Source organism: Dermacentor silvarum, chromosome 7, assembly GCF_013339745.2.
Source record: "Dermacentor silvarum isolate Dsil-2018 chromosome 7, BIME_Dsil_1.4, whole genome shotgun sequence".
Classification (NCBI taxonomy): Eukaryota; Metazoa; Arthropoda; class Arachnida; order Ixodida; family Ixodidae; genus Dermacentor; species Dermacentor silvarum.
In genome coordinates, this window is record NC_051160.1 from 160,090,332 (window position 1) to 160,103,263 (window position 12,932).

The following is a 12,932-nucleotide window of genomic DNA, read 5'->3' on the forward strand; positions in this document are numbered from 1 at the left end:
GATCGCCGACTGTGTTCGTCGCTATCGTTGTGCTTCGAATGTTACTTGCATTTGTGGGCACGGGTTAGCTCAATAAAGTGTTAGTTTCGTGATTCACCGTTTCGCTACTGTGTATTTCACCGTCACTACAATGTGACGATAAGATTTTACGACCCGCCTTGGTTGCTCAGTGGTTATGGTGTTGGGCTGCTGAACACGTGGTCTCGGGATCAAATCTCGGCCACGGCGGCCGCATTTCGATGGGGTCGAAATGCAGAAAACACCCTTGTCCTTAGATTTAGGTGCACGTTAAAGAACCCCGGGTGGTCCAAGTTAATCTGAAGTCCCCCATTACGGCGTGCCTCATAATGAGATGGTGGTTTTGGCACGTAAAACCCCATAATTTTTTATAAGATTTTGGCATTATATTAGTATCGTATACTGCATAAACAGAATGTTTAGATTGGAATAATTATGTGACCTGTACGACTCAACGTCTTAACGTTTCTTCGCCGGACTAAAAGAGATGAGTCATCGTGCGATTGCGGTCATGCTATCGCTGCCACCGTTGTCATAGCATTGCTGCTGTCGTCACACAGACACTGGCCTTAGCGAAACACATTCATCCACGTATCTGTTAACGCTTTGCAGAACCTCAAACTGTTGGATAGCCAGCTACCTTCACATGGTTTAGCATACGATGGGTGCCAACAGTGAGTAATATTGTTTAAGTTCTTGCACTTCATCATCGGCTTACGCAATACCTCGCTCTGCTTTATCGCCTGGAAAGGTTAGATGGAGGGATGAGGAATAAAACATTAAGGTAATGAAAGGAAAAAATTATTTGGTAAATAGAGTCCGGTTCGCTACACTTGCGATCACCCCATTCGTTTTTCGATAGAAAGACCCTCTCACCCAGTCACAGCTTACGGCAGTTCCTACAGTTGGACATCCGATTGTTTACTCATACTGTAACTGCAAATTGTACACTGCACCAATGCAAAAGCAAATAAGTTTTTCAATCAAGAAATCTGCTTCGACAAGAAAGATCACAGCAAAGTACTTTTCTCTGCATACAATGTCTAAAATAAACCTTGACGACGTGCCTAGTTCGTTTTGAGACTTTATTTCAAAGCCATAAGAAGATACATGAAGAAGCTCTTGAGCATGTTGTAATTTTCAAATGATTATAAATTCGACATGTGCCAAAACTGTACAAAATAGTCGTGCTTTATCTGAAGAATATGGGCGTTGCAGCATGCAGCAAAATGAAGGCGAGCATGGTAACAAAATATCTTGCATATCTTGAGGTACGGTAGTTGCGCAGCTACATGTATAAAATGTCATTCCATACTTAAATGGCTCCTACACCTATTGCAACGCAGTTATTTTGCCGTGGTAGTCGTAATAAGAGGTTTATGTTCTCTGTGCTAAATGTGCTTTTCGTTGCTGCTTATGCAAACGTGGATGTGGCCTGAACTCGGAACAGAAGTTGACACGAGCAAATCCATTTGCACGGTCGTTTTATATAAAGAAATTGTTGGCTAACGTTGGCACTTTACACCCCCAGGAGAAATTTTCTCTAAATAGGGGTTTCATTCGAGCAATTACAAACAGGAGTGACTAATGACTACAAGAAACAGTTACACAGTGTGCGCACCTGAGTTTAAAACTGTGAAATGAGACTAGACTTTTCTTGCTCGACGAACAAGACGAAGAGAAGGAGGGCTAAATATGAAGTAGGTGTCGCCCAAAAACAGAAAATGGCTACCATGCCGACTCATTTTGCTGAGTCGATTCCAAAGGTAATGTGCTGCTCGGCTGAGCCGCCGTAGGTTTCCAATGAACAATGTCTAATGACATAATCTAGGCATGACCAAGCCTCCTCAGTTAGCTCTTTTGAAAAAAACATTTTGCAGGGCTGTTAAATATATCTGAAAAGTCGGTAGCGCTGACAGTAAAGCAGGAACTTTGTCTAGCACATGTCCACTGCGAGTGTCGAGTCTCTCAAACAAAACGGAATAGGAGGATATTGAATAACTGCCAAACACCACTAAGTTTTCTGTAACAGCCTGGTCTTGTCAGCTGTCTAGTTCCTAAAATATTTTCTCATATTTACTAACTGACACTTTTTTGTGTTATATATCAAAGGGAGGCAATGTTTATAATGAGCATGCCTACAAATAGGCTCTCATTTTGTCCATATTCGCCACACGTCTTAAGAGACCGCTCCAGAAACAAATGGTTAACAAAAGGAACATTAGTGCGACTGTATTTACTTCGCCGTTACTCCTTGCATGGTGTTCAGGGTTTCTTGCTGCGTTTACAGTAGAGCTACAAGCAGAGCAGTGATTTGATGCGGCAATTTGCACTTCTCTCTGCCGATGAAGTGTTTTATTTCGTTTGATGTGTTGCAATTTTTGTGCTTCTGAACGCTGTCACTGGTTGGATTGCTGCTCCTGTGTCCTGGCAAAAACACACATCAAGGTGAGAACTACCTACTTGCTTTCGTGTACGTGATTTCCACCCGAGATAGATACTCTTACGGTTCAAATGCCAACGGCTTTTGAAGCAAAGAAGTTTATATGTATGAAAGGTCATGCTATTGAACATGGCATGAAGTGGAGCTGCAAGTCGCTCATAAAGGTGACAGAGCTAAGAACGTGGATTCATTAAAGGCACACAGAAAAGAGGAGAGGCGAGGAATTGCAAGTGAATTACAAGAATATCGCAATTGTTCTGCGCATATTTTTCGTTTTCCTAAACTTTGGAACATTCGTGGGAATAAATAAGCAAAATGATAAATAGCAGCACCCTGAGCATTTTGCAGCTTTTGTTCACTACGGTCAGAAAGTAGCCTGAGCCATCTTGCGAATAGACTAATTTGCCACAAACATTATTTTCTTAGGGACAAGCAAACAACGTTTAAACCCTGCAATTGAAGGAGCGAAGCACAGTAAAATTATAGAACATCACCAGTGAAATGTTCTCTCAAGGCCAGCAAAATAGAGACAACGGCAAAACGCCAAGACGTTCTTTGTGGTTTGATTAATATTCTTGCTATGCTGGAACACTTCGCAAGAGCACGTTTCATATTAGCAATGTTGCACACATTATTCGGAAGAAAGGGGACAACCAATAGCAAGTGTGAGTTACGAACACGAAGCTTAGGGCGTTCGGCGCCTGTCATTTTATCCTCAAGAACCTCATAGCATAAATACATGCTTGAGCTGCGCACTGCGGCCTTGTGGCTATTTGAGATGGTATACAATGCATCTAAAGAAAGCGGACAATTTTAGGAATCCATGAAGTTTCAAACACCACACCCCACGTTTTAAAGCTCTACACAGCCATTTTAAGATCTCTACGTCATTCATTGCAGTAATTCGAAAATCATGTTTCAACTGAATGCCGCTACCGACGCCAGCTTGCCGAATAGCAAATCGTACTTTTTACGATAAGCAATTACTTATTGCAGCACGCACATTTTCGGATTTACTGCAATTTCTCTGCCCTAACTGAGTAACCACGGCATCCTTGGAATCGCTGTCACCTTGCAATGTTCATTCGTTTAGTTTTTTCTTTTTTATTTTGCTTAGTGATTCCAGTGCCACGTGAAGTACAATGACTGGTAAACTACTTTAGTGCCTCTACTCGGCCCCACCATAATATGTAATAATAATAATGTTTCAAACAAACGTAAATTAGCTTAGATAATAAATATGTATGTACGTATTCAGAGTTACACCGACCATCTTTGTATTGACTTGTCCAGCACAAAAAAAAGAACAACACGGACTACCAATAACCACACACGGACAGCGCGTCCGTGTTTTTTCTTGTGCTGGAAAAGTCAATTCAAAGATGAATCAGAACCAACTAGCCCCGCTGTGAGTTCTGTTATCTGAAAGGCTGTGCCGGCTTGACTTCTCTGGGAGGAATTGTGTTTTGGAATAAAATGCCGAGATGTTTTCATTCGTACCTAAGGTGAGCTAGGCTAGAGGCTGTTACAGCTTCTTTGAAAACTAGCAGATTTTTACAGAGCATTTGCAAAGCCTGTAGGCATCCTGTAGGCAACTTCCCAGATTTTGCGATTAGCTGCTGAGGAATATAGGGAGTCATACGAAGAGTTGTGTGCCCTGTTCCCGTGTCAAAACGAACTACTATAATTCCACACGCCGTAGGAAGAAAAGCATAAGAACATGTTGGAAAACACGCACTGTGGTCTGTCTGATCGCAATATTGAGCAATTGTGAAGCGCCCAACTGGGCTCTATGGGCGATAATTGTTTTGGGGTTACAGAAACCATATGTAACTTCTCATTATGACAATATTTCTGAAGGCATGTCATAAATAATGTAGTTCTAAATTCGAACGCTCAAGCATGAAATATATACTGACACAGACAAGAACCCTTCTCATGCAATACTACAAATATTCTGAGCTTAACGTTTTCAGCCATCGGCTGTTGTTAGTGGGGCAAAAGGCTAGGACAGGAAAAAAGAATAGGACAGGAAGAGGCGCTTTTTCTGCCTGTTTCTTTTTTCCTGCGCTAACCTATGCGGAACTAGCATCCACAGTCATGCACAAACTAGCCTATCGTCGTGATTTGCGTTCCAGCTCTACAGCAACTGTAAAAACAAAATCTAAAGAAGAATGTAGTTCTGTTCCCCATTATGCAAACCTGAAATTACACCACAATGCGGTTTGTGTAAAATAGTTTTGCAGAATAATTTCAGTCGAAAGTACTTCAGGTAAATTGGCGCATGCTGTAATTAATCTTTTTTCAGAAATTGAGAACGTTACTTCAAGGCCTGTTTTTTTTCACAATAAACGTGGTTAAAGTTTTTTACGACCAAAAACCGGGATGAAGAAAAATACCAGGCAATTACTCCTGCTTTTTGCCACTGCTTGTTGGGGCTCTACATTTCAGGCCATATAACCAAGCAAAGCCAGACGAATTCTGTTTGTACACAATGCTCACGATGAGCGCAAGTCGAACACAAAGTAAGTTCCGTCGTCGGGGCTACTGGCTTCTTTGAGCGCAACCTGGAGGCCAGGGACTCTTTCGTTGTAACCGCAAGCAAGCCGGCAGCTGCTCGGGTGACCACACTGGAGATGACCGCACTTTTCTGGAAGGTAGCCAGGTGCAAACTTGTAGTCTGCAATAAGCAAGGTATACCGGGTGATCATTTTTCAGATTTATATAATTTTTATTATTCACCTATGGCAGTCGCGCATTCTGAAGGACCTTAATAAAGTTTTTCCATAACATGCCATACCTATGGCAGAAAGCATCACTCCATTTGCTGGAATATAGAAAGAGGCGGACATTACTTGCACGAGAAATCGAAACAGACCTTCAACGAGAACAGCAAATTCACTCGTTGACTTCTTAATTAATTACCTTACGGCACATATTGCAATTTGCGAATTGTAGCCATCATTTTTCAAGGTGTATCCACTTAGAATGAATTTTCCGGATGACACCATTTCCGAGATATTCATTGCTAAAGTCGGCGATAAAAAACATGGTGTTCGAGTTACTTTGGGGCTTCCATGCAGAAAAGAGCATTTCGTAAAAGAATTGAGTGGAACAACAATGCATTTTTACCGCGAATTTGATTGCGCGTATCTAAAAACTCGTGCCATCAAAGTTCCTACGGCAAACTTCGGCTATGATTCGCAAATTACGATATGTGCAGGAAAGTAGTTATTAAAAGTTAATTAGTGGAATTAGTTGATTTTAGATTTGTAGTAACTAATTTAGTTATTAGTTGAAAAGGTGTGTCGATTTCGCTTGCAAGTAATGTCCGCCTGTGAATATCCCAGCTCAAGAAATGGAATTATGTTATCTGCAACAAGAGATAGCTACATATCGGTGAAGCTAAAAATTATCACCCCATAAATATATATATGGTCATGATATATAAATCAATAAATAAATAAGCTATGTATGAACAAGAAGAAAGAAAACTGAGGGGCTTGATATCCAATAATAATAAACTATCTCATCGGCGGTCAGTTGTTTTTCATCGACTTTCATGTGTTTATCACTTCTATAACTCAATTAGGAACCACAAATATCTTCCCTTATGCTGTCCTCCCTGTTATTGTCGGCCGTCAAGAAGCGAACAAACAATGACAGAAATGACAGCATAGGGGCCATTATTTCTACCTCCTAATTTATTTAAAAATGATAAATAAACAGCAATAAAAGTAGATGAAAAAGAATTGGCCGCAGGTGGCATACGAACCCGTGTCTTCACATTACGCATGCAATGAGAAGACATGTGTTACCACTTAAGCTACCGCGGTTCCCTTTTACCATCCAATTTCCGAGGTATTTACGTGTGTCTATTGGAACTAACCCCGGGAGTGTTAGCCAGTGCCACCACTCACGGCATGACAGTGGATGCATAGCATGCTATCTACCGCAGGCCTCGCGTTGTACGTGAACGTCTTGGGAAAAGCCAACTGTTCAATAAACCCGCACATCCTACCTGAAGACATCAAAGCTGCTGGATTCAAGGCTTCCGCTATGTAATGAATTAGAAGAAAGCTAACCGAGGGGCCCGATTTCATTACGTAAGCATTCTTTGGCGACTACCACAGCAAAAGCTGTCGGTCACGCAAAAAATGTAATGCCCTGTATCAGCACAAAATGCGCAATTTCCGAAGTTACGACATTTAATCCTTATACTAGTGTAAATATAGATCATTCGTAGCTTTATAAACAATAAGCAACGATTGAAACAAAACAAAAAAGTGATGAGAGCTAAAATCGTTCTCGTCAGGCCACCTTGAAAGCTTACTTTGCCGCATTACGGTTTTGCGTGCAGACAAGCCTGCTGTGGGGTTGATTGGTATAAAAATATGCATAACTGATTCGTAGATGTGATAATGGTTTAATGATAATACTAAATGATTCGTGGCGCTAAAAGAAGAACTACTGGGGACCTCACTTTCGCTGCGTCAAGGTCGTAACAAAAAGGTAAAACAGAAAATAAACTGACAGAAAAAGTTGCAGTGGCTTAGCTCGGCTATGCCAGGATATACGTAGCGTTAGCAAAGGTTCAGCTGATTATTCTTAGCTTTCCTGGTTGTCTCCTACGCTCAACCGCTAATTGCCAGGCAACTACTTCGGGATCCGATGAGTCAAGATTCTCCGTTCTTCTGCGCTGTTGAGCAGCATTTGCGCGCTCCTTCTCCATGGCTATACCACACTGGCAAACGCCAGTCAGAAGCGCAGCGGCTACAGCGCAGTGTCAGACGGCGACTGCACAGCGAGCGCGCGCCGGCGCCAGTGCGTCTACCACGGCTACGACGTCACTCCTCTGGAATGCGCAGACCGGCGGCGGTGAGTCGCGCGCGGCGGCGGCGGAGTGCGCGAGAGGTGCCGGCTCCGGTGGCTCCGGTGCGCAAGCCGTGTGACATCACTGATCCTTGCGCATGCGCAGCACGGCTCTTGACGTGCCGCGCGAAACGGGCTTGGCTAGGCCAGTGTAGCTAACGCTACAAAAGGGGAGAAACAGCTGTGGTTAAAGCGGTTGCGGCGGCGTGTTCTGGCTCATTTGATACGATCGCTTTGAAGCGGCCATGCAACTTACTGGCAATGCATCTTCACACCATTCAGTACCGTAAAAGCGATCCACAGGAATACACAATCTTGGAAAAGCAAGTAAGCAAAAATGACGTAAAACAGTAGAGCAAAAGAGTGCTTACGCATTGGTAGACAATTCTCAACATTTCTATACCATTTTATTAGTCATGTGATAAGAAGACAATAAGCAATGACACGAAGAATACCATAGAGGGAAATATTTGTAGTCTTTAACTGAATTAACGAAATACTAAATAAATGGACACGAAAGTGAAAGGATACTAACGACGCTCGAGAACAAGTTAATGAACGCGGAAAGAGCGGCAGAATGAAGAATGTTAGGCGTAACGTTAGGAGACAGGAAGAGATTGGTGTGGATCAGAGAGTTATCGACGATAGCCGATATTCTAGTGGACATTAGTAGAGTGACCTGGAATATTGGAGAGTGTCCAAAGCGCCGTCCGAATGCATGGGAGGAGCGAGGGCCTTTTTGTGTGAACTCCCGCGCCACGGCGCTGCTGTACCGGACCCGTGGGCTTTCTCAGCTGCCGAAGCTGCGCCAAGGCGGCGGGCGTCTGCTACGAGCCTGATACTTTGGCCGCTATTAGCCAACATCGCAATAATTTGGGTTATAATAAGTAGAAGGCGCAAGTTGGAATACGCGGGTGCAAGACAGGGGTAATTGGAGATAGCAGGGAGAGGCCTTCGTCCTGCAGTGGACATAAAATAGGCTGATGATGATGATGATGATGATGATGATGATGATGATGATGATGATGATGATGAAGTACCACGTCACCGCAAGGTAATACCGCAGTGACTCACCGCACAGAGAACGCGTTTGCCGGCTGTGAATACGGGTATTTTGTCTATTTCCTTTTAGCTCACTTGGTCCGCGCTTACGCGGCTGTTTGAGTAACGCATTCCGCGCGCTTTCTTCATTTAGTCATGCGTGGAATGATCATCGTGAACGTGCTGCAGAAGAAAATAAGCTGGAGATCGCGATGATAACCAGGAGAACGTAGCACATATGGGTAGCTCATGCTAACGCTTTTACACCTATTGTTTTCTTTCTTTTATATCATCCATTCCATTTGTTTTACGAGACTGCCTCCTGCGCTCTGCTCTTTCTTTATTAAGGCGAAATCCTTAACTGGCTCCTGGGAAGCGGAATGTGTCCGTCGGCGGGGCCGCGGTACCAAAAATAAATACAAACCACGCAACTTTCGTGTCTCGTTCACTTGGTATATATTCCAATGTATAGCGTGGAAAGTCACAAATGTGTGACTAAGATGACTGATGGGTCATGGCATTAGTAACTTGACATACTTGCATTCACGCCGCGATTAACGACAACAATATCAGGTGTGGTACAAACCCACATTTTTCGGCCAGAAATCCCTCTTGTTGTGGGGGTGTGACGATAAGAACGTTTTGAATGCCAATCTCGATCGTAGCGTGTCGAACTTGCTCATATATCATGAAGAACTGACAGCACAGGTAAAGGGTAATAATAGTAATGATAATTTCTGGGGTTTTACATCAAAAAATCACAATATGACCATGACAAACGCCGTATTGGAGGGCTCCGGTAATTTAGACCGCCTGGAGTTCTTAACGTGCACCTAAATCTATGTACACGGGTATTTTATGGATTTCGCCTCCATCGAAATGTAAGCCGCCGTGGCCGGGAATCGAACCTGCGTCCTCGAGCTTAGCTGTCCAACCTACCAAAGCCACTAAGCTACCACGGCGTGTAGGTAAAGGGTATGCGAGAAATATACGGCGGCAAAAAACAAGACAAACCAAAATAAATGAAACGCTAACAGTGCAACATTGTTGTACGTACGCCTCATTTCATAGTAACGAGCGAACGTCAGGAAATGAACGTGATGCATTACGGATGTGCAACTCGTCTTTCGCCTTCTTGTATTGCAAGTGCGCAAACACTAAGCGAATTTTAACATGAAAGTAAATTTTAGGAATATTTATTGCGTATGCTCGCTGCTTCGTACACAACAAATATACTTACTAATAAATAATTACATACTTGTAGTTGCGTAATAAAAGAGGCAACTAATCACCAGAACATAAACTCATCATGTTTTACTTATTGAAGGTAACTATTTTAGGGATATGTAGAATAAATAGTGATATTTGTAATACATCAAAGATTGTAATCTTCAAGACGATTTTCCACTCAATATAATGCAAGCACAAACATCATCACGTGCCATGAATGCTTGTTAGTTTATGTAAAAAATCACACGTTAAGCAATAACTATTATATAATGAGAAATTATATGTTGGTAATTTCACAGAGGATTTGCGGATTATTAAAACAACTCTATTGCTACAATAACTTTTGCTTAATAAATGAGGGAATAGCTAGGCCAGTAGTAGCTATCTATTCATTTCAATGTAGAAAAATATATATTTGTTCACCTTTTTATGTTTTTTACCAATTGCCTGGAATGGCTTTTCTTTCGAATGTCTGAATTTGAAACCAGCTTCGTTCACGGTGAACCTTAAGGTACATCGTGCGCGAAGTTTGTATTGAAGAGATAGCGTACAGCAAGAATTGTTCGTGTACGCTATCTCTATTGCGGCGTTAGAGCCGTCTCTGCTCCTTCTCTTGTTTCCCTTACACTTTCTCACGGCACTTTGTCAATAATAAAGTATTGTCGAGGCTAAAAAATTATGAATAAATACATACGCATATCGCTCTAAACCACTACTGACCGTGAGCGAAATGCGCGAAGTGGTGAGCGAAGCGGTCACTGCACGCAGGTATTTTACTGGACTCCACGAGTAATTCACTTTTTTTCGTTACTCTTATTCTTGCAAGCATGGTGCTATTGCCCGCGTACTCATGCGAATAACGTTTCTTTTTTTACGTTCTTTCCTTGCGCGAGCTCATTTAGCGCCTTTCTACGCACGCAGTTACCGTGATACCGTTCCCGAACTGTAGCACCGGAGCTAGGCCGCGCTGATGAGTTTGATACGTTAGTTTTTGCATTATCTTGCTGCCCAATCACAAAGAAACGCTCAAAGATGGGTAAGCTCCATGCAGCACCACACTGTAGAAGTTAAATAGAGTTTAAGTGCTTTGCGTGGAAAATGAACGCAAAAAACTACAGCGCGTAGCAGACGACCCTCGCTTCTCGCGCGCTTCGCGAGCGCGAAAAGCCCACGGGTCCGGAGTAGCAGCGGCGCGGCGCGGCAGTTCACAGAAAAAGGCCCTCGCCGGAGCCGGCGCTTTGGACACTCTCCCATATTCTAGGTCACTCTAACATTAGGATAAAAGGACGGAGCTCGGCGGGCCATGCCTATTGCAAAAACCAACGTCTTCTAGTGTGCAAGCAGAGTGTTTTTTGACATTGGATCGCAATGGCACGGCCGCTGGATAAAAAAAAGGACCTTTTTTTTTAAATCCAGTGGTCGTGGCACTGGGGATGCTGGCGTTCACTGGTAGTCACTGGGACACAGGTGAGATCGCTGGATAGAAGCTGGGTCACACTGGACGAGACGCTGCTTGACGCTGGGGCGCACTGGTGCGCGCTGTACATGCGCTGGTTGTTGCTGGAGTCAACGCCTACTAAATAAACGTTGCTGGAGTTCACTGGCTCGTACTGGTAACTGCGCTGGTTGCATTTGTGCCGTACTGCTTCGAGTGCGCAAGGAGTATGCGTGCTGCGTAATATTAAATACATCACACAATTTTATGGGCAGGTACTACTTTCCTGTCCTAAATAACGCTATATTTCTTTGTTATAAATGCCTGTTTCGTGTCGATGCTTGGAATAAAAGTGCGTGAGCCGTCAATGCATATCATCACCAGTCTATATTTATGTGCACTGCAGGATGAAGGCCTCCCCCTGTGATTTCCAATTACCCCTGTCTTGCGCTAGCTCATTCCAACTTGCGCCTGCAAATTTCTTAACTTCAGCACCCCACCCAGTTTTATGCCTTCCTCGACTGCGCTTCCCTTCTCTTAGTATCCATTCTGTAACTCTAATGGTATGCCGATTATCCATTCTACGCATTACATAGCCTACCTAGCTAAATTTCTTCCTCTTAATGTTAACTAGAATATCGCTTATCCCTGTTTGCTCTCTGATCCACAGCGCTCTCTTCCTGTCTCTTAACGTTAGGCCTAATATTTTTCGTTCCATCACTCATTGTGCGGTCCTAACTCGTTCTCGAGCTTCTTTGTTAACCTCCAAGTTTCTGCCCCATATGTTAGCACCGGTAGAATGGAATGATTGTACACTTTTCTTTTCAACGACAGTGGTAAGCTCGCAGTCAGGAATTCGTAATGCCTGCCGTATGCACTCCAACCCAACTTTATTCCGTAAATTTCTGTCTCGTGATCAGGGTCCCCTGTGAGTAACTGACCTAGATATAGGTTCTACTTTACAGACTCTAGAGGCTCACTAGCGATCCTGAATTCTTGTTCTCTTGCCAGGCTATTGAACATTGCGTGTCTTCTGCATATTAATCTTAAACCCCACTCTTAGGCTTTCTTGGTTAAGATCCTCAACCATTTGTTGTAATTTGTCCCCATTGTTGATGAATAAGACAATGTCATCTGCAAACCGAAGGTTACTGAAATATTCGCCGTTGATCCTCACTCCTAAGCCTTCCCAGTCTAAGAGGTTGAATATTAGTTCTAAGCACGGAGTGAATAGCATTGAAGAGATCGTATCTCCTTGCCTGACCCCTTTATTGATAGGTAACTTTCTACTTTTCTTGTGGAGAACCAAGGTAGCTGTGGAGTCCTTGTAGATATTTGCATATATGCCCATGCATATATGCGACAGTAAAGACCACTCCCGTTTTGTGCATTTCTCTTTTGACTGTGCGGATAGCTATATTCATGAACGAAATTACACAAACGCAGCTAACGCCTCGTTTTCTAGTAGTTTGTATGCAACCGATGACTGCGAGTTGTCGCAGTGTTGTGCAGTCGACACGAAACCCAGCTGTCGTTCAGACGCGTTCGAACGGACCCCATAAAAGCGTGCCGCTAATTGATGTTATTGCACGCTTAACAAAGTTGAGGTGATTCGTGCGCTTCCACTTTCTCTAGTTTACTAGACAATAATAGTTAAGGGGTTCTGAGGCTCAAATACAAACATTTTAGCTATCGCCAGGTACCAGAGCAGAGATCGTTCACTTGCACCGAAGGTTATGCCTACCGTACCCGCCGAGTGCGTCTACACTCTATCGGCCCGTCTGGGCACAGGAATCAGCAAGTCCATCGAGGATAAATCACTCTGTATTTCAGCTTTCCCATGGGTGTTTGTAAACAGACCATTTTTTCGTGTCTACAGTGTCAGCACAACAA

General features: G+C 43.2%; 1 protein-coding gene across 1 annotated transcript in view; it reads right to left on the minus strand.

Annotated features, from left to right (window-relative positions):
• Positions 1-1,099: 1,099 nt before the first annotated feature.
• LOC119459313 (uncharacterized) overlaps positions 1,100-12,932 on the minus strand; it is a 294,125-nt gene continuing 282,292 nt past the window's right edge. The window contains exon 10 of the mRNA XM_049671656.1: positions 1,100-5,141. Coding sequence (XP_049527613.1) covers positions 4,960-5,141 — 182 coding nt within the window. The 3' untranslated portion in view covers positions 1,100-4,959. The remainder of the gene's footprint in view (positions 5,142-12,932) is intronic.